General features: G+C 37.8%; 1 protein-coding gene across 3 annotated transcripts in view; it reads right to left on the bottom strand.

Moving 5' to 3' along the window:
* The window catches only part of EFNA5 (ephrin A5), a 207,108-nt gene that overhangs the window by 22,399 nt on the left and 159,609 nt on the right, over positions 1-25,100 (bottom strand). For all 3 annotated transcript variants that reach the window (XM_032441285.2, XM_015849467.3, XM_085528836.1), the window contains exon 2: positions 15,773-16,065. In XM_032441285.2, the coding sequence (XP_032297176.1) occupies positions 15,773-16,065 (293 nt within the window). The remainder of the gene's footprint in view (positions 1-15,772; positions 16,066-25,100) is intronic.

Consider the following 25,100-nt stretch of genomic DNA (forward strand, 5'->3'; position numbering starts at 1 on the left):
AGATGAATGCAGAGTTTAACCCACATGGCTCCTTGGAGATATGCAAATATTCAATCACAAAAAAAAAAAAAAAAAAAAAGCTAGAGAAAGGATTTTTTTTTTTTTCCTTTTTTTGAGGAGAAGAAATAGCCATATGTTATGGAGACTGTGCATCAATGGCAGTGAAGCACACAGATGATAAATATGCTACTCATCCTAATGAAGGTTGAAGCTAACTTTGTTATTGCAAGAAGTAACATGGATTTGTTTTCTAATTGTGTCAGCATGGATCAAGATCACACTCCAGCAGAAAAAAAAATAAAAATCTGTATCAGTCTTTCAAAAATTGACTTTTGGTAGGAGACAAAAAAAATGACATGAAATCCTCACCATGAATACAAAGAAGATGTAATGCATCAATTTATTCAGAAATACTGCATTGTAGGCCTATTTCCTAGAATTTCAACAGAAGCTGCATCAATATTACACCAATTAACTCTGCAAATTGAAAATATGCATAAACTGTTGTTGAAACCGATAGATGTACGAACAGACTCCACTCTTTCGCAGCAGAGAGAAGCAGGAACATCTAGAGTATCTGTCACATCTCTTACTATCAGAATAATAGTGGATGTTTATTCCTAGCCATGCATGCACACATGCACAGAGACATTGTTTATATCAACTTTTCACAAAAATCCATGCAGCAGAAGTCAGCAGCCTCCTTTACTTACTATTTAATATGTTAATACATTTACCGTCTGGCTGCCTTTTCTGCAGTAATTGAAAAAAGGATTTCTGTGGCAGGATGCTTTGATTCCGACTAAATCAAGTCTTCAGGCAAATCTTCCCCTGCCAGCAAAGGCACAGCTTGCCTGAAGTCGTAACCTTTGTTGGCGGAAGGGAACTGGCCTTGAAACAGATCATGAAGCAGATGTTTTATGCCAAATCAGAGTCTAGGGATACCCAGGCTACTGCAAATAAAACTCTTCTCCTGTCTGTTCAATCATTTCAATTCCCTGCCGTATGAAATATGAACTTGCCAACAAATGGCCAGTGTGCTATGCAGCACAGCAGGGAGAGCAAGAGCCACAGCTGTACCAAGGGCTGGAAAGCCCCTTCATTAGGTCTGTCTTTCAGCCCAAACCGAAGCAGTGACACATGGGAGACACCTCCAGTGAAACGTGATGGTGTTTGTAAAGACAAGTCTCCACCAGCTTGAATTAAAATAATTATGTGCATTTTCTTGGGAAGAAAGGGGGTTTATATGGTTGTATCCACAGGCCACATTCGTTAACAGCTTACAACTGGGATGTTTCTTTAATGATACTTCTTCACTATTTTCACACTGCATACGTGACTGCTGATAAAACACCAATCTGTGAGTTCACAGAAAAATAAGAAAAATTACAAAGGCAAAAATGAATGCCATCAGCTTAATGTAAGGATATGCTACATAGCATATGACAAAACTCTGACAGGAAAGACCACCCACCACTGAGGTGTGGAATAGCTCTGTACCAAGGGAGAGCAGCCCACAGGTTCTGCTCCCATCACCTCTGAGGAGCACAGCATCACCCACTAAAAAGCCAAGACAACCCAGTACTCCAGCAATCCCCATCGAGACTGCTTCTGCTCAAGCATTACCTGTCTAGAGAGATACCCTTGCTTTTTAGAGATAGCTTTTTAAAACAATACTTAAATGTAAAAGAAACCTGGCACTTTCAAGTCAGTTTCCATCGACATCAACACTACAGTCACTCTTTAATGTGTTTCTAAGCTAACAGTTTGCTCTTTGCTTTAAAAGGAAGGAATAATGCCACTGTGCAACACCGGAGGCCCGGGTTTGAATCCCCCCTGTGGTGCAAGTGGTAGAAGTGCCGCTCTGCTACACAGGAGGCTCAAATCCCGGGGTTTGGACTCTGATCTCTAAGGTCCCTTCCAACCCGCATGGGACTGTAATACTGTGATACTGTGAATAACAGTACCAGACAATCTTAGCTCATGATTATGGTTGAGGATAAATGAGATTTATGTTGATAAGAATTTTCCATTTGCACATAAAACAAACAAAAAAACAACAAAAAACCAAAACAACAACAACAACAACAACAAAACAGAAAAAAAACAACCCCAAACTATCAGAATATACAATTAAAAAAAGCCTACTGACAGGATTTCAAGGTGCTACAATCCATGACAGAAAACACATACTCCAGAGTACACAGTGCTTCATGTGCAAGGCATTTTAGAAATCTGGCCAACTATTTGGATACCTAAGTGACAGCTAAGTACTTCTAAAATTATGACTCTAATTGGGAATGCTAAGCACTTCTGACATATGGCTGGTAATACACAACCTGTTTATTTTACCTCCTTTTGGACTGGGATCAAGGCAGAACAGGATTGAAGAAATATGTGCAATTTTCATAGAGCAAATTACATATATTGTTTCTACTCTGTTTTTAGGCTTTTTTTTTTCCTTTCCTTTCCTTTTTTTTTTTTAAATAATTATTTCAAAAATGTGTATGTTCAGGTGTAGTTCAGGTCAGTCCCTTAAAGCCTATATAAAGAATTCAGTTCAAACACAGATGCAGTGAAATCAATGTCATTTTCACTAAAGCTTATGTCAAAAAAGATCACAACGATCAAGTAATCTGTGTACACAGCTGGCATGCTTTTTTTTTTTTTTGAAAGTCCAGGTAAAGTAAGTCAAATGAATCCATTTCAGCATTTAATGTACACACACAGTCTCTACTTAACATTTCTAACCTGAAACAAAAAGAGCAAAGGAATATATATATAAAATATAGATAGCAAAGGAAAAGAAGTTACTTTAACTATTATTTTTCAGTCCTCACAGTAAATTATTATTTCAGTGTCTTTTTTTCTTCAGCCTAACATTCAGTTGCAGAAGCTTGGCCAATTTCAGGGGACTTTCCCTTGCTGTTTAACTTGTTTGTGTTATAATGCTGACTTCCTCACAGAATGTGTGCTTGCTTTTAATTTTAACTCGTATTTATAAGGGTGCAGTACATATTTAAATGTACATATTAGCACACAGTACGAAGTGGTACAACTCTGCAAAACGTGAAAGACATTCAATAATTTGGATAGCAACAGATGTGGTTTTTTGTTGTTATTGTTGTTTTTTCTTATGAGAAGCATCTGGGCATTTTGCAGAGCAGAGAGAAGTGTCTGAGAGTGCAGAGCAGCCTCAAAACACCCCTCAAAGCAAGTGTGGAACATTCCACAGAATTAGGCGCCAGGTAACTGCAAAGCTACTTGAAAAGGCATTATCCTCACTCCATGAAGAAGGCAACAATAATATGGGATGACATATAGTTTGGAAAAACTCCAGTGAAAGAACATTTTGTAAGAGTATTCTGCATCCAAAGGATTTTGGTTGCAAACCAAAACACTTCTAAAAAGCACACATATTTCCACATGAAATCTGGAGCACATTTGTGAAGAATGGCTCCTTCTGCCATTTTCTTTTCAGTAAAGATTTCAGTGGGAATGTATCTTCTCTAATGCACATCCTTTTAGCAGAAAGGAGAGGAACTGTGCACAGCAGGGAAGGGAAAGTAAAGGGACGATAGTTGCATCTGTACCCTGAACAGCATGGCAAATAATCATCTCTCTCAACTAAAACAGAGTTTACATTCAACCACATTTTCATTTTATGAAGAGTGAGACACATGTAGCGTGATTATGCCCACAGAGGACAAGAAAGAACAATTGGACAACTCAGCCCATTCAAGAGAATGATAATTTAGTGAGTACAATATAATTCACAGGAGGTACTTCACTGGCATTTTATATAACAAAAAAAAAAAAAAAAAAAGATTTTACAGTGAAGCTAAAATTATTTATGTCTAAACTTGATAAGATTTGGTTTTTTGTTTTTTTTTTATTATCTCAATAGCTAGTGCTTTTAACAAAAGTATTAATTTTTATAGAAGTGTAACTAATGGAACTTTTTTGTGTTATTGTATATATATATGATCTGTGTATGTGTGCACGTATAAAAGCATATATCCCACATAGATACAATCGCTAAAGAAATACATGAGAAATACAGGAAAAAAAAGGTCAGTAAGATGAAAAGTAAACACTGCTGCAAATATTTTCGTTTTCTTGACAGAACAGTCTTCTACACAAACACTACTCCCTAGGAAAAGACAAATTGCAATAGATTCTTTACAGAATAGATTCACTGCAAGTTCTGCACGCGTTTATATTAAGCCACAGATCTGAGCAAGTCCTCAGACCCCACGGAATGCCTCAGCTCCTCCATACTAATTTTGAGGGAAGGAGGGAACATGTTAAATTCACTGTCACAGGAGTTCCAAAACCACAATGAGACAAAAATCAATGCTGCCAAAACCTTCCAAGTTTGATTCTGAAGAGAAGCCGCCCCTATCACTGCTGGAGTATTAGCCATAGTAAGATTCTCCAGAGAATACCACCACGTCTACTGATTTTATCATGCCATTTTCTTGCGAAATATTTCACTGAAAATAACTGGAACCTAATGATGCTTCAGAGGAGCTTCTATCCATGAAAAGGAAATAAAAGGAAGAAATGTTATGTTTGAGACTATGCTTTCTTTTTACAGGATCCTTAGACATCCAATGGGAACTGACAAAGCCACCAATCAATTAATTTTCTAATCTCTCCATAATGAGGTTTTTTCTCCTTCAGCCCTTGCTTGTCTTCTTTGTAACAAACCTGTGTTTTGATTTCCTTCACTTTCTATCATCTTAAAATGTAAAAGCGGAAGAAAAAACAAAACTGTTCGTAACAGAATATAGCAAGTCTGTTCTTTAGTTCCTTGGAATATGATAAGCTCAAAAAGCAGTATGCTAGGAAATTGATTTTGTCTGTACAAAACATGTGCAAGAGCTAAGGTCATGCTGGCAGTTTGCCCCACATTTCTTTTAAACTTGCAATATTCAGTCTGACCTCTTTCTTATCATTCCAGTCATTTCCTCACATCCTGCACTGAGTTCAGGGACCGCTCCTACAGTGTTCCACAGGACTATATGCATATATACAGAATATTAAATGGTCACTTAGACTACTTTTCCCTGGAGATCTAGACAGGGCACATGAAGCCATCTTGAGGAAACTATAGAGGCACAGTGTGGGTAAAGAAAGAAGGAAGTATGAAGACAAAACAAACTAAAAAGTGCCAAAATGTAAGTAAGATGGCCACCTCATTTCTCATATCAGATATTTGGACCTGCCAAAAAATTAAGAGATGTGTGTCTAGTTTATTTTTTAACCTCATTCAGCTTTGTTGATTAACCTGTTTCTACTTTTAAAATGAATTACACCATCTTGTGTCTCCACTGTATAATTTTATCAAGCAGGCAGCAAATCATGCTGGCAGTGACGGTCTGTGCTGCAGTGGAATGTATAGTAAAATACGGTTTTCCTCAAATGAATTGCTGAAACCGTTAATCTTTATCTAAATGCCCATAATAACTGTTTTGTTCTGCGTAGCAGTTGGGAGAAAAAAATGTCTTCCAGAGAGCACTTTGGCAGCCAATCTGCTTGTTAATAAAATCTGCAGAAACATTTGTGATTAATATAAATTACTAATTCCACTTTTAATGCCTAAACGTGACAGTGACTAATTTACACAGTTTCGCTTGAGCTGCCACTGAGTATTTCAAGTGGGACTGTGAACAGAATGCTATTGCACTGGTACGCTTTCTTAGCAAAGCTACCACAGGTGCAGTGCTAGAGATGAGGAACCCTATTCTGGCAATGATTTCTAAACACTCTGGCTGATCACTGTGCTTGGGATGGGGGAAAAGGGTCAACAGTAAAAGCCACCTAAAGTCCTTTCACTGCAAGTTGGAGGTGGCACATTTTCTAAAGACACGGAAAGGTGGTTGCAGTAAGCTGTGAGGCTATGAGGCAGCTGCTTTGTCTACTGTTTAGACATGAGCATGTTTTTCAATGTTGCAGCAGGAGAGTTTTCCCATTTGAAATTCAGAGCTGCAGCAAAGAGCACGGGCTGATGGTGGGCACTCTGCAGCTCTGTCAAGTACTTGTCACACAGACACAGTGCTCCTCAGAGACAGTGTTGTGAGTACACAGATTGCTCCAGTGAGACCAAGATAGAAGCTGCAGTACTATCATACTAAATCATACCAATGTTCAAAGCTTTCAGACAACTAGTCAAGGTACTAGTATTTTTTTTTCTTTCTTACAGATTTACTTCCATGTGTTCTTACACGATGATTCACATGTAACTCCAATAGTACTATACTTTGCCCACTTGTATTCCAGTGCTAACAAAACAACTTAAATATCCTGCAAAACATCTTGAAAAATACAATCAAAGAAATTGCTAAGCAATCGCTACCAAGCTTACATTTGAACCACACAACACTGTCATGATCTTCACTGGAGCATAGCTTATTTATTTGTGAATAAATCTGTGCTTTCCTTCTGCATTTCTCTCCGAGGAACAAGTGTATTTTCTACCTTGCTGAGTGATCAGTGGAGCTTTCACGACACGACTTCTCCCTTCAACCTCTTGATGCTGTTTGCATTAAGGACCTAAGTCAGATCCCACCTCTATGAAGCACTGATAAGAACTGCAATATATAGCTCCAAGAACCTTATACCTGAGAAAGAACTGGGGAAAAAGAAGTTCATGACTTTTTTGTGCATCACCAGCCAGAAGCAGAGAGATTATTAATGCTAAGCCCTCTTCAAGAGAAAAGGCTGCATTCTCTCACAGTCCCCAGGATGCTAAGAATGACACGATGTCTTTTTTAGCCTGAGGCTACTGTATTTCTGTTTAAGTTTTCTCCTGCTCAAATATATTCAGGTATCTACAGATAGCAAGTCCTTCTGCAGCTCCTGCCAGGGATCCTGACTTCATTCTCAATACAAAGATGTACAGCATGAACAGCAGAGCTGCACTGTTCACAGTTAAGCATTTCCTACAAAATGCTAAAATATTTGAGAGAAATAGTTCTCCTGCAATTTTTAATGACACAGGCATCACAATATAGAAAGAATCTAATATTACTAGAAACTGATCTGTCCAAAAAACAAGTAAGAGGAAATTCAAGCTGCTAACTTCACAGTATCTCCATCTAAAATCTTAAAACATAATGTAAGTTAAGCCATTCTGGTGTATTTTTCCCTGAACACATTCTGAACACCATTAGGATTGAATTGTCAGGGCTCTTTAAATTGATTAATATACTGCCATTATGATTACCCTTCAAATAATTAAGATCATTTCACCCCCAGAAGATCAGCAACAGTAACGTTATTCCCCATATCCATCATCAGGAGCTTGGTTACTTTTGTGCATAGAGATATGGCAGAATGAGATTCTGATACACCTTCAAGCCATTCTTAATTCCCTAAAGCAGTGCTGTATCTAGCTGGTTATACTACTTAATTCTTTAAATATTAAATATCCATGATGTAAAGGGGAAGCCAGGGAGATTTCAGAGGCAGTAAAAATCTCATTTGGTGAACTATATAGATCTCAGGATGACCTACTACTGTCCTGAGGGAAAATGGAAACATTTGGAAGTCTGGAAAGACTTTTCTGATATTCTTTTCTTTTTTTAAGAATAAAGCAACTGTGCATTTCTGAATACTCTGTTTAAAGGAAAAAGATCTTATTCGACATAGTTTATGTCAACTTGAATCTTGGGACGCAACAGTATTAACTGTATGTGGCCATTCTGAACTTAGAAGCATGTCCACCTTGCCTAAGAAGTTTTTATTACAAGGAAATAAATAGGGAAAAAAAGAAAATTCCACAATATTCTCCCATTTTATAGCTTCCTCTCATTTCAGAGCAACAGGCAGTTTTAGAAACAAATTTGTTTCTTTTATGTCTAGGTACTTATGAAGATATGGAGATTGCTGTTGAATACTTATGAAACAAAGACATCAGCCAATTCGTTTGAATGCTCAAGCATGTGTTCTGCAAAGAACTTTGTTTTGGTCTACCAATTGCAGGCACCATATATTCAATTTGTATCATGACAGAGACAGTGTGAGCAGAGAAAGTGCTGCCTTGGTGAGTTAGTCTGAGGAACAGGAAGACTAACATGCTGATGACATGGAGGCAATGAAGTACAACGCTGTTATTCCAAATGTCACTGGTACGCTATTTCCATTTCTGCTGGCATCCGCTCCATGTTACAAAACGTATACTTCCAATACAACAGCTCATTAAACAGGTTTCAGTTTGCTCAGAAATCAAATTAGAACAGTTACAGAGTTATAAGTCTTCAGACAATAATTAATAATACTCTCCACTTCTATGAGTTCTTTCATCCAAGGAATCTACATGCTTCACCTTATTAAGCTCATAACGTAGTAGTGAAGTACCACTGCAGAAGAGCCTCGCCTACCACTGAAGTGCAGCCACCTCTGAGACGTGAAGTCATAGCTGTTGAACATCAAAACCGATTTAAAGCAAGGAATGATGAATAGTCCATCTGCACAAAAGATTGAAAGGGCTGTGTGCAATTCACTCAGTTGTACTTCTAGCATAACACTGGATTTGCATACATAGAGAGGAAGTTGCAAAGGATTTTTACAAGAACTGCAAATGTTGAGAACTAGTCTAATCCACAGACATCAGAATGAAACATTTAGTCACCATTTCCTCTCAGGTAGATGAGTCACACAGATCTTCATCAAGTTCCTATTGTGCCTTGGAGATCTTTCATCTGAGGTGTTTTCAATCTACTTTCTTAACCTCTGTGATTTGATAATCGCATATGTATGCTCAATACATGCTTTTTCCTGCAAAATGAACTGATCCCCTTCCACCAAATTAGATAAGAAGGAAAAAAGGACAGGGGATTAAAATCCCTGCCTCTCACCCCTTCTGACTGGATGCATTCCCTTGTTCTTCTAATGTCCACTATCTGTATTTCTGTGGAAAACAACACAAGTCACCTGTCTTCATGCAGGGGTTAAGACCTTATATAGTAAGTATGCTCAAAAGACAGCTTTTAAATTTACAAACCTATGACACAGAGGATAAAAATGTACCCTCCCCTCCTATTATATTTATACTGCTATCATGTTCTTAATGGCACTTGAATTTTTGAAGAACATGAATCCAAATCATCTTCTTTCAACTTGTTATCTGAAAGACATTTATTGCCTTTGAAAAACTCAAACAATAGAGACCAGCACCTCCACAAGTTCTCTATTCATTTTCCTATATGGATTTCTCCTGAGTCTCAAATTATTCAACAGCTTTTAACGCTCCCTTTGAGGATTTTAACAACACTACCAACGTCAAAATCTATTAGACTCCGGCGATTGTTTCTGCTTTCTTTTTAACAGGACCAGCACTTAATTCTTCTGATGCTTTCTAAAAGAAACCAGTCCTTTAATCTACACACTAGGCTAAGCATGAATTCCCCCCATAAGGTCACCTTCCTTGTCTGTCTAATGTTATCACACAAAAATATTTTTTAAAGTACACATTTATCAAACCCTTTCAATTGCTTTGATTTCATTCAGAACATCTTGAGTGATTCTGGTAAACCAACTATCAAAGCAGGATTCATAGTAGAGTGGCATATCTGAGCCCACTGCTGTCAAAACAGAATCAGTGTTTACACTGATCAGATCTTGATTGAAAGGTTAATGAGGGGCCTCACAATAAACAACGTTTCCCCCAAAGAAAAGTGCAATTAACACATTAAAAATGTTTGTAAATCCTTCAGCATCTGTGAACAACATTCTTTAGTTAACCTTCATTTATTAGCTTCTGGTGCAACTTGGATGTTTGGAGAGAGAGTTCCAGAAGGGATTGTCAGACCTTGAATGTTCAAAAAGAAATGAAAAATACAAAGACCAGCAGTAGCCGCATTAACTAACACCTATGAAACTGAAAACACTCAGTGAAAGGCAAATCCAGTTTTCTCACTGAAAGCAAAATATCTGCTGCTTAAGCCAACCACTGCCACTGGTAGAAACAATTTTAAATAGAAGTTTAGCCTAGGGAGTAACTACGGTGACTCTGCTGCCTCCAATATAAGCAGGGTACAGCATGCTAAGATTTCACCATAAATCTCCTCTACTCATTTCACTAGAGATGACACAAATCAGTACTTCCTAGTGCTGAAGTCCAGACTTTGCCCAGAGACAAATTTTAGACTTTGCTAGGCATTACAGATTCAAAGAGAAAACGAATACCCCAAACCAAGCTTCTTATATTCCATTCCATTATTGGCATGGAAGACAGCAATAACAAACACAAATAAAACTGGAAAACACTAACAACAAATACAACAAACAGAAAACATCCCAACCAACAACAATAACAAAATCCCATACAAATAATAATGTCCCAAGCCCACACCATTCCTAATAATTAGGTACTTTTTCTTACAATTAGCAGCTACCTTTTATACAACTCCATAATCTAACAATTACAAGGGTTGCTCAGAAAGTAGTGCCTCCTATTCTATTCTGTTGGCTGACACAGATGTTGGTTGTGTGACTCTAGAGGTGGAGGCTTCCCACCAATATTCCATTACATTTTGTTACTGTCTGACAAAATGACAGCAGAGGCAGTACAACAAGATGGTGTCTAATACAGAAGTGTATACGAATCAAGGGAGTAAAATGAATTCCTCCACGCGGAAAAAAATTCCACTGATGTTCACCAATGCTTGTTGAGTGCTTATTGAGATCAAAGAGTGGATGTGAGCACAGTCTGGTGGTCGGTGGTGCGTTTCAGCAGTGGCAACACTGGGTCACTGGAGGCACTGCTGCTGATTTTTATGAGCATGCAGACTCTCGTTCATTGCTGGTGAAAATGCATAGATAACGGTGGTGACTATGTTGAAAAAATAGCATTTTTAAGCTTACAGTTTGCTAAGATGGCAACTGGAAGCTATTCCATGTTCCTAGTCACAGAAAGTATTAAGTGTGTTAGTTTCTATTAAAAATGGTCAGTCCCCTTCCTGGCACTGGTCCTTCCTAACACCTGGTCTGCATTAGACATACATAAAATTCCTCACTTTGAAGAAGACTTCTAAATTTTGTACATAATTATTCTTCAGTTACCAAAAATCCCTACCACAACCTCCACCACCACCAAGCAGTGACAGTTTCATGCTCTTCTACCTCTCCCGGAATTCAGAGTAGGTGCCACCTAGAGAAAATATGTCAGTACAGATCCTACCAAAAACATCTTGGGCGCAGAGAATAGAAGCTATGCAACTTAATGATAGGAACTTTAAAATAAGCTTGGAACTCTGAAAGAAAGGCAAATAAACACTAAACATACTCTCCAAACATGACAGAAGAAAGAGAGAAAGTTCAATGTAAGACACTGCTACTGCCTCAGCAAAAGCTCTACCACAGACTTTATTACTATTAAATAACTACTCAGCTAATAGGCAGAAATAAGATAGAGAGAACTGGAGGTATAATAGACACTCTTATCTAACACAAATCTTTCATATCTTCAGAGTCACAGAAGCCATCAGAGGCATGCAGGCAGTCGTAGGGAGATGGCCCAGCAACAAGGCAGCCATTGGTGAAAATGACATGAGGACTGAAATAGTCCCACGGTTTTTGTAATGTGCTGAAGACATTTTCCAGTCACAGGGAAGGAACCAAAGATGCACAATTTTATATTTGAAATTCTGAGAATTCTCTTCCCAAGAAGAAGCAGAGACCATCATTGTGGAATGTCATTTGAATAAAAGCCCTCAGGGAGAGATGAGTCAGAAATTTCAGGAGAATAAGGAACTAATGCAGAGGAGGAGACACAGTGGTGAACAAAGACAAATTTTAAGAAAATCAAAGATCAAATTAAAAACAGTTTTCCTGAAAATGTATCTCTGGGGAAAAGAAATACAGGAGAGCTGGGTTTAAAAAACAAAACAAAACAAAACCAACAACTGTGTTTAAGACTCTAACTAAAACCTTGCTAACACAATTGCTTGATTTAATCACTAATTTAAGATCTATTAAAAATATATATATTTATAACCATAATTAAAATCAAATCATACAAGCACGCTGTCATGTTGTGATCAGGAGCATATCAGTACAAGAAATGCTTCCTGAATCAGCAATCAAAACCTTCATAAAAATAAATGACGTAAAACTAAAAAGAAACACTAACTAAAAAGATTAAAGGAGCTGCATTCCTCAAAAAGTATGGAGAAAGAACCACTTAAAATGGATCTGGATAAGCTGCAGGTAAAGCTAGCAAAGTGCTTCAAAATCTTGCAGTGTCAGGACTGAAGACCAACGAGCACATCTGGTCTCTCTAAGAAAAGTCTGAGCATATACAATTGACAATAGTCACAATGATCAAATTACTAAGTAAACAATACGAGTAAAAACCTGGAGCATCAGATAATAAAAATAGCATGGATTTGTGAAGAAAGAAAACGTCAAATATTGAATTCTTCGATATGAAATAACTGGGCTGGTGTCAAAAAGGAATCAAATGCTACAGCTTAATATTAGTACAGATTCTGACACTCCATCTGAGACACATTACTTTCAAGGAAAGAGCAATGCGAACAAACTTAAATCAAGAGGGGAGCTTGGTTTGGAAACTGCTGTCAAGATTCTGTATTAATCAGAACCAGACTGGTTATAGCTGGGCCTTCATCTTTTCATTTTATTATTTCTGATTGTGGAATTGCCAAGCTATTATTGATATTTTACTCCATATATGCTAAATTAATAAAAATAAAGTATCTATAATTAAGTAATGAAAGCAGAAACAATATCCTCACTTTTAATTATATAATATTATACATTTCATTGTCTTTTTTTCTACTTGTTTGCTTTTGCGTTCATCTTCCCTTGCATGGTAACACAACATATCTTGCAAACCAAACTTCATTCCAATTGGCATGAAAATCACAATTACACTGCTAAGCATTTAGTTTCTGGTTTTGGTAGATTTTAGTGACATCATCTTCAGTAAAACTATTCTGTCTGTTTTCAGGCCAACATATAATAACCTCAGGTGACTGCATGTTAAGAACTACGAAAAAACAGAGACTTCTGTTCATGATTTATTGTTTACTTTCCCCCACTATGCACTACCTAACTAAATAAAAATTATTTTCTCTCCAAATATTTAATATTTTTTTCTTCTTCTATCAAAAGTAAACTTGATCAGTACTTGTTCATTGCATGTCTGCAATGCAGAGTTCACTTATTCAATAGGAATTTGAAATCAGAAAGCTAGATTTTTTCTGGCGCTGTATATTCCTGGAATGACTATGCAAAGAAGTGAGATCCAAACTCATGTACACAATACACGAAAGCATGGCTTCAGAATGAAAAGCGGCATTTTCAGAAACCAATAGTTCAGAAAGGAACTAGTCCTGTCACTGGTTTTGAATTATTGCATTTCCTAGAAAAAATGGCAACTAGAGACACGTTACCTTAAAAGGTAAAGCTTTAAGACTTTTAGAAAACACCAAACAGACAGTAATTAAGTAAAAAACCTAACCCACCACTTAATACTTTGTCTTCCCACGGGTCTAGACTACATGACTTATTTTGTATCCTTTAATAGAACACAGCAGGTTATATGGTGAGCCTTCCTTCCTCCAGCAGAGAGGGCAAAGGTTTAAGATACGCTGAGGAAAGAAACTTCACTGGCTGGGAAGTGATTTCCTTATCAGGCAAATACAGGGAGGTAGTAAAGGCAGTCTCTGTAGCCCCCACTATGGCCTGCTGAAAATTCTGATGAAGAAATAAGGAACAGTGTTCCACCATCTTGTTTCTTCACTATAGACCAGGAGAAAAACATAGAAGCATGACAAAAACTTTGCTTTTAATTGCTGTTCCGTTCCTTGTAACTGCTTCACTCTCATTGTTGTCCTCCACAGTCCAAAGGCTGGGGGGACAAATACTAGCAAACAAATATATCTTTCCTGCTAATTTTTTGCTATTTTACCCTTCATTTAAAAATAACTCATTCTAAACTCAGTTGAATATCATAAAGCTCTTCATATTTTAAACCATTTTGGTACAATTATTTTGAAGGGAACCCTTGACAGTTAAATGAGTCAGTTAAACGAATGTTAGAGAATATGCCTAATGATTTTTAGGGCAATATTGAATTTAACCAGAAATGAGGAAAACCAGGCATAAGTGCCCTGGGTGTATTTGAATTATCATATCTTACTTGAGAATTCAATGGATTTTGTCTATTTTGACAATGAATCTATTAGCTAGATAGACCAAGCTGAGATCTCCCTTCTCCCCCTTACTCTCCCCCCCCCCTCCCCCCCCGAAATTTCTATTTCTATAAATATTTCTGTATTTATTATTACTTCTCTTATGCTAGCAGATACTGGTGTCATCCTTGTGCTACAATATGGTAAAGACATTTCATTCCTTAGATTAAGTATGCCTGTTTTAATGGTGATGATCAGGAACTGAATTAAAAACAAACAAATAAATACAGAAAAATCCAGTATTCAGAGGGTTTTGAGTAACCCAAAACACCTGCTTAAGTTAATGGAATGTTTTTAGTCTGTGACATGAGTAAGACAAGGCACAAACAATACAGATTTATTTACCCTAGAACACTATCCTCATAACCCTGATATTAACCCATATTAAAAAAAATCACCATATTTTAAACCGTAAGCAATATTACTGTTTGCTGTTATTATTACTATTATTATTACCGTGCTTCAGAACAAGAAAAATGCACTGTTCTTCTGATGCTGAGCTGCTACTTATTAGAGGATTTTATTTGCTGGGAGAACAGGGAGTGAAATGAAAGTATTCCATCAGGAATACATTTCTCTGTAGATTTAGAAAGGGAAAAGAAAAATCTCAAAGCTGAACAAATGAGGCTGAAAAGCAGGGATCATACATACTCAGTTTCCCTAGTGAAATGAGATGGAAGTTCTGTTTCACAGTAGAAAGGCCAACACCGCATATGAGGGCAGTATTTATTGGTACCTACTATGATGCACAGCTTTCAAACCCCTAGCTGAACACTAAAGCCAATAAAAAATGCTGCTGGAACAACAAGACGTAGAAGATTTAGGTACAAAACAAATTGTTGAAACAAGATCTTACTTGGGGGATCAATCAAATATGATAGCTGCAGAAGTGGTAACTGCAGGGAGGGGCCAGTGCACCAGTCAGCTCATCCCTGGATCTCAAAGCTCCCCAGCTGCTCTCCCATGCCACATGGGTTCCCTGTGGCTTGCATGGGCTGGGAGTTGGCAGAAACCACAGGTGAGGCTTGGTGCTCGGAAGGCTCGCCTTCGTAAGTCACCATGTCAAATACTGCTGGGCTATGAACATCAGCAGTTATGCTGCTCACAAGCAACATAGACCTCACTTCTCAGGGATGATAAACATTACAAATAAAAGAATACTTAATCTGAGCAGTAATCCAGGAATTACATGCATGAATAATTAATTATTTTTCCTCACACATGGGGAAAGCTTCTACCCTTCTTGTCTTCTCTTCCATTTCAGCGTATTGCAGTAAATACTGCAGCACATTGTGCGTTAAAAGTTAGCCACAGTTCAGTAAACAGGCTGACATGCTATTTCATGTGAGAAAAGAAGCTGTGATTTAATCTCATTTCCACAAGCTAGATTCCTAGCTAATATATCTGGGGATACTTAAGACTGCATTCACCGCAAAACATCTGCATTATACACAGTTTGGCCCTCTGCATTTCCACAGAGTATAGGTGAAAAACTAGCTGTGTTTCTTGCACCTGCTAAGCAACAATGGTAGATCTCCTATACTCACAGATGTAGAAATACTCCCGGCCTGGCCTGAACTCAAATCCTAGTGAGAAGGGTGTGAAGAGCTGGAATTTTTCTGAGAACTTCAGCGGTCCATTCGGGGAGTGTGGCCGATTGCACTCCCACCTCTTGAACCCTTTGGAAATGTGATCACAGGAGCTGTAGCCATCAAAGTTCACCATGTACAGAACATAGCGTTCGGTCTTATCTTCTGGCACCGAATCTTCATAGTGAGGGCAGAATACATCCAGGTAGTCGTTGATGCACACATCAATGTGGTAGTCACCCTGCTGGAATCTGAAACCAAAGGAAGAGTTGAGACATTAGCACAGTCAGTGCACAATGACCTTGTTGCAGGTTAATGTTCTTGTGAAAGAGGCATCACTAATGGCATTTCATCTCACGCCAGTCGTACTCATTCACCCTTAAATCTAAGTCCTAAAATTCAACAGAACAATCAGAGACCACTAGCGCAGGACTACAGTCCTATGACATTCTGGATAAAGGTTTTCGATCTTTCTTATGATAAAGTGAATCTTTTGCTAAGGCACACCAAGTTATACACTATCTTTCTCTATGGTTTATTGAATAAATAAAGCATTTTCTCGTCAATTATTTGTTAAAAAAAAATAAAAAATAAAAATACAAGAAGAAACAAAGATACCAGAAATGTATCAGCCTCCCCACATCAGTGCCTATACAAACGTACTTATGAAGAAAAATAAATAACCCAAGTTCATCCTCTTCTGAGTCAGGCAGCAGTCTTCCCTGTGTTGAAAGCTGACTTGACTGTGAGAACTTTTAGTTACTACAAGCGCAGAAACAGGTTTGCATTCTTCAAGATTAGCAGCAGTTTGTCAAGATGCAAAGGAAAGCCTGTATTGCTATTTTATGATTTTTGAAAAGCACTGTGACTCCTTTGCCAGAAGTACACGTACTGGAGACATCACTCCACACAGATAAAAGGATTCTGGGATATGAATTATCAGCTCTCAGCCTTACATGACAGGTCTGAACAAGTGCCAGCTGAGAAACGCAGAGCAAGGCACCAGCCCAGATGCACTTCATTATTACTACTATTACTGAGGAGTGCTTATAGGCACGGGATTTTTCTTTTGTTAGGAGGGAAGGTGTCCTTTTTCTCCCCTCTGCTTCACTTACATTACTTCTCTAATGCCTGCCGTAGAGTCTGGAAGAAACTATGGGAACAAATTCACTGCCTCCATGGGAGCTCATGTCGTGATGGACTTAATGATTCCATAAAGCAGGTCTGTACATCTATCAAACTCTGCAAGGCCGCCAAGGAAACCAAGCACTGACCTGCTCCACCTCAGGCCGACTGGGCTACTTGTAGCTTCCCTCTTTCGCGGATGCAGTTGTCAAGTGTACCACAGAGCAATAAAAAGACCATGACAGATTTAACTATAATACTTCTTTTTAGCTGAGGGGCATATTTTAAACACCTGATGGGCCTGAAATCTGCCATCTGGAGCCTTCTATCTAATTTCAGAGAAAAAGCAATGATCTGCTGGCCCTCCAAGGATAAATTCAGAGCAAACTATACCTTTTCATATCCCTACAATAATTTAGCCTCAATAAAATAGCTTTTTAAAGGGGAAAAAAAAAAACAAAAAAACAAAAAAAAACTGAACACGCATCAAAGCATGATATATCTGTATAATTTCAGCCAGTGCACGGACTCATAGTTCCATTGTAAATACAAGAAAAAGCCTTTCTTAACCACAGTGCTTTCAGGAAAATTCACATTTATCTAAATCACTAGTTAAGAAATATATTTTTGTACTCCAGTGCTTCCAAAACCTGTCACACAAACAGATATGGTCTTAACACACATGAAAGAATGTACTGCTATGAAATTGGTGCCTATTCTCTGAATCAGTTAACAGTAAACTATTTCATACATGTAACTAAAAAGAACTATCTTGTTAGTTCAGAACAGGAAAGCCTTATTATGGCAGTGATATCTTTCTTCGTTTGTTTTGGTTGCATTTTTAATTTTAAAATTCAGTTAATATTTTTATTAGTAACTAAAATGTTGGTTTTCAAAATAATTAAATGAATTATGTATGCACATGCACATGTACATTTATTTTAAACACACAGGCTCCTCATTCTCAAAACTGCCTCTCATATCAGCCTTTGCCTTCACAATAACATCCAACAATGGTTTTGTGAGAGAAACTGGTCAAAACTAGATGCAAGTAACTGCAGACATCCAGGATCAGACTGACAATACTTAATACTAGACTTTAACAAAATGAATAACCTCACACAAGCCGCTTCTCTAGACTGCCTTTAAGTCAATGGAAGGAAATGCAGACTTTGAGTCCATTTCATGTGACCTAGTTAGGCCCATAGTATACTGTGGTGAGATGGATCACGCTCCTGGAGCAGCTATTTCTCTCCTTTAACTAAAAGCAGAGTCTAGACAGATATTTCACAGATAGACTCTATACTGTGAATAACTGAATTTGAAGAGGTGAATCTGACCACAAAGCTCATGATTATGGGGATTTTAAGCACAGAAAGGCAACTGAATTTGTGATCGTGCCTTAAACCCATGTTATCAAGGAAATCAAACTTGTAATCTTCACCAGGGAGCCATTCTACACAGCACTTCAAACAAAGAGCTTATCCGATGCCCTTTTACTAAAGGGCTTTTATTAAACAAACAAAATCACAACACAGCCTCCCTCTTTGGTCACTGGTGTTTGAGCATCTTCACTCTTGCTTCTGCCTCTGCCAGTGCTGAACCAGACGAGCATCCTGGTCAATCAAAGCAGCACACAAGGGCAAGAAGAAAGCACTGGCTTCAGAGCTGACCTGAGGGTGAAGGACCACCACATCCCCTTCAACCCACTATCCTTTTCTCCTCTTCGATCCTCTCCTGCTCTACCAGTACTTTCAGCCCAGGGTCATTTGCCAGGATGTATTTACATTTACACCTCTAAAAACGAGGAGGATGTTGTGCATTTTAAGTGATGTGAACTGGATGATCTGAGTTGGTAGTGCTGGCATAGCAGCGAACCTGCTTGAGGGAAAACATGTACCAAGGTGTTCTATAAAGCAGCTCTGAATAAAGTTTCTTCACCCCATATCTCAACAGCAGTGCTGAAAGGAGGTTATTACCAAGCTAAGAAGTAGAGGGCAGGTGATTTTTTTTTTTTTTTTCTTGTAATGTCTTAAAGAATTCAGCAGTAGAGGACTCGGAAGATGCAGAACAAATTTTGTTTTTCTAAACAAAACTAAAAAATCTGCCGTGTGTAAGATGAAGTGAGTGGTGAAACGTGCTCACTTCTCTCATCACAGGAGAGTTTATTCCTGAAGAGGATTCACAATGGCCTCTGACCTGTGCAGGAAGGTAAGGGGTGGCCATTTGTACCTCATAACAAACTCATCAACTCAGAATCCTTTCAGTTATTGAAAGAAAAATTCTGCAGAAACACATTCCTAATAGTTTTAAACCACATCCAACAGAAGAACACTTAACATTTACAGCTTAAAGCCTCTTAGTAAGGCAAAGTCAGTTATTAACATGAAACAAAAGTTCCACTTCAAGTGAAAGCATTTAACAGTGTTTAGCCACATAAATATGTTGAAGAACACAACACATAAAGGCACGGTGTAATCTATTCACAAATATGTTTTTAAAGATGACAGGAACAGGATTTCCTATAGACTATATTTAAGGCATAATAAATTTCTCCTTTTCATGAGACTCTTTCAACACAGACTGGAAAACCCACTTTTCAACATTTCTCTAGCAGTGCTACTGACATTCTTTGCCTTTCCTCAGCTGTGTATCTGTCCTAAGAAATCCTCACATGGGCCCCTGTGAGCTCCCAGAAACAGGTGGTAATTAGAATCTTTATATATCCCACCATGAAGAAGAAAACCAGTTCTCCATAAATTTGTATGACAGAATACAGTGGTGTGGTGGAAGTCAACTGAAAAGTTGATTTCTCAAAACTCCGACAGGGTCTGCAAATCTTGCAAATGTTGTCATTTGTCTCCCTGCAGGAACAGTAAAACACAGCTACTCCTCAAACACAATTAACCTTTGTTTTGTTTCAGCTGGCATTCAAACAGTGTCTTGGAGACTTGCTCAGTAGAAGGCTAGCTATTAAGCAGTATGTCACGAAAAGCACTGAATGCATACAGCTAAGTAGTTTCTAAACCTGAACGTAACCATAGCCAATAGCGACCATCAGCTTGCTGCTCAAAACTTGCATGCAGCTTCTATCAAAAGCAATCATACCAATGTTCCCGAGCTCAAGAGCTACTGTTCAAATATCTAAGGTACACAGAATGGAAAGAAAGAAATTCATGGTAACTTTAAGTGGGGAACTGTAAGACTAGCTATTTGCTATGTAATTTTATCTTCTATGTTTTGTTTATCTGCTAATGCAAAAGAAAGCACACAATCTCTGTGCACATTTTTTTCTTCATAATTTTAAGTTCTGAAGCATATGAGGCTTATTTTGAAAACAGTAGCTTTGCTGGTCACCAAAACAAATGACAATTTATTTAAAATAGATATTTAGAATGCAACAACAGTTTTGTTTGTTGGGTTTTGTTTCTTCATCCCTTTCTTTCTTGGAATAAATACTACAAAAACCTTGTTTAAAAACAGCACAAATAACACTAATTGCCCATTATCATTTAGATAGATAAAAAATTGCAATAGCTTCTGCTTTTTGCTTCCCATACAAATCTTATTAGTTATATTCTATCAGCCTTCCTGTAAAATCAACATGACAGATGCTTTACTTCAAGATAAGTGTACTGGAAAATTTTCCTTTTACTATGTCAACCTTTCTTTATTTTGAGCCTGTTCTGTTAAATGCATGCAGCAAGGCTTCACCAGCAACCAGAAAAGACTTCAAATAGCTACTTTAGCTATGAATTATGAAATTCTGGTCTTCAAGTCTGGCACCAGAAATGATCAGATGCAAATGGCCCTGATTCTGCTGCCTGGAGCCTGTACAGCCAGGAACACAAACACATAAAGGACAATGCCACAGTCGAATGCTGTCTACCAATAGCCCTGCTCTCAAAAGATCATCTAAAATGCAAAGCAACATAACAAAATTCAGCAAATTGATTTATTCCTCACAAACCATAATTATCCACAGTGTTCAGGAGTACAGCAAAAAACATGCTTGTTCTGTTTCCAAAGGAAAGAAGGTTTCTGTGAGTAGCACATGTGCACCCCCAGCAACTGCTGTTCACTTACCTCCTGCTTTTTACTTTAATGTCTGCTAAGGCAATTTCTACTAAGTTTAGCGGAGACAGAAGTCTCAGAGAATACAGCATTCCTATAAGCATCGTGTAAAAGGCAGCCAGGTGAGAAAGATCCTTCAAGTATCCCCCAAAAGACTAAACCACCATTAAATGTTGTTATACAACAGCAACATTTCTCCCAAATACGCTAACCACAGTAAAAGCCTCAACTGGAAAAATGTTGAAATTGGCTGAAAAGTAAGTCTATTTCTGTCAGCTAGTTACAGTACTGTTTGGTTAATTTATTAATAGTGGAGGCATGAGTATAAAGTAGGTATTTGCATATACAATGCACATATAAGCATTTGTATATGCAATAAAATGTCAAATATGAACACTCTCCATAAAACATAAATGTCCTTTAAGAGAACAACATTTAAATTGCTCTTGGGATGTGATTATATCACTTATTTACCATTCCACGCTACTGAATTCACACACATTTTTTGCTTCTGTTTGGGTTGCAAGCATAGCAGCATGTTACACCATCCTAAACTCTGCTTACAGCAGAGTAACTCGTGCCTGCTTATTCTTTGTTCTCTTAGACAGACCAAGCCCTCTCATTTCAAGTAACTTAAAGCTACTGCTGTGTGATGGGGGGAATCTTCTGGCTGTTAATTATCTGAGGGGTTGTGGGATTAAGTGGACCATTTTACTGCAGATAATTTTAAAGATGCTATTTCTGTAGTATGCAAAAATAACCTCTTTAATGCTTTTCTGCTCTTTTACTGGCTTTGTCACAACATTTAATAAACTCTGTTCCCATAGCTGTGCTGACACCAACAATGATTCTGATGCACAAACAATGAAGTAATCAAAGAGCTATTTTAATTTTAGCTCTATTCAAACCAAAAGAAAATTCAACGTTTTCCAGATGCTATGAGGGTTTGCTAACAGTAGCAAGACAGTGACATTTTAGATCCCTAGCAGAGCATTACTGTCATGAGCAAGCAAAAGGAAGGAAAAAAGACATAAATAAAAAACAAAAAAAAAAGAAAAAAAGGAGAAAGAAAAGAAAAGAGAAAAAAGAAAAGAAAAGAAAAGAAAAGAAAAGAAAAGAAAAGAAAAGAAAAGAAAAGAAAAGAAAAGAAAAGAAAAGAAAAGAAAAGAAAAGAAAAGAAGAACCATACAAAGGAAACAAACAAACAAACAAACAACCATTTTGAAAGAATTATCTTAGGTTATATCTTCGTAAGTTAAGAAAAGCTCAAAGTGCCCTTAGTAAAGACTCTGTAGGAAATGAAACACTGACAAAACAGAAAAGAAACAACTAATCAGGGCTGTTGTTCAAAAAAGCAGTATTCAAAAATTATGCCTAGACAAGACTGGAAGTTAAGTACACAATGTAAAAAGAAACTTATTCTCTTGTCATTAAGTCCTCTATTCAATTACCATTTATTGGAGTAATTAAACACTGGGAAAGGATGCCAGGCTAATTGTTAGATTATGATAATTACACAGCTTTGCTGTGCTACAGCTGATCAAAATAAGATGTGGTCACACGCACTCAGCTAAAGCTTCTCTGCAATCATTGGGCTTCCATGGGAAACTTATTACTATAATAAGGCCACTTATTACCAGTTCATTATCAATCAGGCAGAGAAACTTATTATTTGTAACCTTCGTTTTACTTTCCCACCCGCTCTCCTGGAACAAGTCTCCCAAAAGGTTGTACCCAGGCCTCCGCCTTTGGCTGGCTTCCTTCCATCACAATTACACAGCTGAGCAGAATCAGGCTCCTGCACTTGACAGACTTCATCACACTCCCAATTACTGTTTCACAGCCATCTGCAAGAGCCTATCCCATTTCTTGAAAGAGCCAAGTGGTCTCCCTGTGTTAAACTCCACATATATGTGTCAGAGATTTACCTTTCCCATTTATTCCTACTGCGTCCATCCTGTCTGGGAGATTTTCACACTGCTTGGACTGAACCAAAACCAAACATCCCAAGCACACGTAAATTAGAACAGAACCGTGTTAACTGGGGCTTTATGAGAGGAGTATTGTTATTAAGTTACTTGCCTCCCTGCAAAATCTCCCACCCCCTTATTGGCCAGCCAATAGTACAAGACAGACATTGTGCTTTAGTATTAGTTTTCTTACATAATAACAGGATTTTGATCAGTTGCCACCCTATCTGGTACTTCCTACTGCCTATTAAAACAAGACAAGTGACCTGCTATAATGAACAGATATGGGAAGAAACATGAAGCAAATAACCTTCAACTCGCATTCAGGTTTTTAAAAGAAAGTAACTGGTTAAGTACTGGGTAGCTTTGAAGAATCAACAAAACATTTGGCCTTAACAGAAGAAACTCACCAAAGAACACCAAGCTCATTGCTTTTGTTCTGTGCTGATACAAAAACTAGACCTTTTGAAATGTTAGAAGCACCAACCCCTGCATAGCCATCTAATTAATCTCCTTGGATATGACAGACAATGGTTTACAACACTGGTAAGGAAAGGTTCCAGCTTCAGTCTGGCACTTCACCTCTCCATGCTCTCTAAGAGGATGGCTATGCAGTAGTCCATCACTTACAACCTTTTGATTCACCTAACTTCCAGAAAAAAGAAACCTCCTCACAATCAGTCAGGTGAAAGTCTACAATTTTCTGGAAAGAAGAAAATCAAATAAACATCTGTCTGTATCTATCAAGAAGTATATCTAGGTGGACAGAGATACCTACAAATTTAGATAAATATATATAAATAGAAGCTCTATAAATAAAATCTTTTTTTTTTTTTTTTTCCCCCCTAATAAACCCTATTATTGAAAGCTTCCTGATGTCCCTTGACTGAAATACTTCTTCAGCAAAAAGAAGAAAGCCTTTATCTGGACCAGGTCACTATTAATTTCATTAACCTGAAATTAGACTTGAAATATCTCATTTTCCAGTTCTCGTGCTGCACAAAAATTTCATTTGTGTCACAAGTTAATAGTGCATCAAATTTAAAAGTACAGACTCATCTTTTATTTATTTTTATTCTTTAAAAGCCCTTTAAGGAATAAATTGTGCAAAAACGTGCTTACCCCACTTACTGTTAATAATTTCCTCCTTGCACTCATAACTGTGTTTATTTGTACAGCTGGGTCCTATACTGACTTTTTATAGCTGGCACTGCAGAAAGATATACGCTCAGTGATAATGCAAACATTAAAAAATAGAAACTAATTGCTCTTCCCTGAGTAGATATGAGGGAGGGGGGAAATAAACAAATCAACATTTATTTCCCACCTATAAATCTGAGAGTACTCCACAGATCCTCAAATGCTGCAACACCCTCACCCACTTAACTTACCGTCATTCTGTACCTCACGATCAATGAGCTGGACATTTTTCATTCTGTTTATTAAAACTGTTTCTTCAGACTCTGAATTTTTTAAAAGACTTCGGTTTAATGTTGGCACACACAATTTCTGCCTGATCTTTCTGAGTTTCTGTTTTGATGCAACTTCTGAAGCGAAGTGCTCATCACATGTAGGGAGGTTCAGTGGCACAGTCGTGCCATGGATGATAAGGGTGGCAAGGGGTTCAAAATACCACAGCTCTGATCCCAAGGAGGTTAGGCTCTCATTTGCAGCTGTCCCAGCTTTGATAGCTTTAATCCCCAAGACTACAGTCTGTACCTAGCTATTGATTTTCCATTGCTGAGGGCATTTAACTTGCTGAGATGGATGAAGAGAGAAGGAAGGAAGGGAGGGTAAAGGAAGAGTTATTATTCTGTCAAAGGCATCACCTAGACTTACAGGATAAACTTCAGCGTTGAAGACCCAAGTAACATACTCTGAAGGATACCGCATCCAAGCAGACACTAAAGGCAGCCTGAGATTTGTACATGGAGCCTCTGTCCACACTGAGTACAAAATGTCTGGGGCTACACTAGTCCCTTTTTTAAGCTGATTTGTGGACAAATGCTCATTACTTGGGCTCGCATTAGTTCTACCTGGTAATACTATTCTAGAGTTCACCAGTAACATTTATCCCACTTTATCTAAAAGCAGAATGAAGAGATCTGGTAATTACT

The sequence above is a fragment of the Coturnix japonica genome, chromosome Z (assembly GCF_054131305.1).
Source record: "Coturnix japonica strain WE chromosome Z, WE-NBRP24, whole genome shotgun sequence".
Taxonomy (NCBI): Eukaryota; Metazoa; Chordata; class Aves; order Galliformes; family Phasianidae; genus Coturnix; species Coturnix japonica.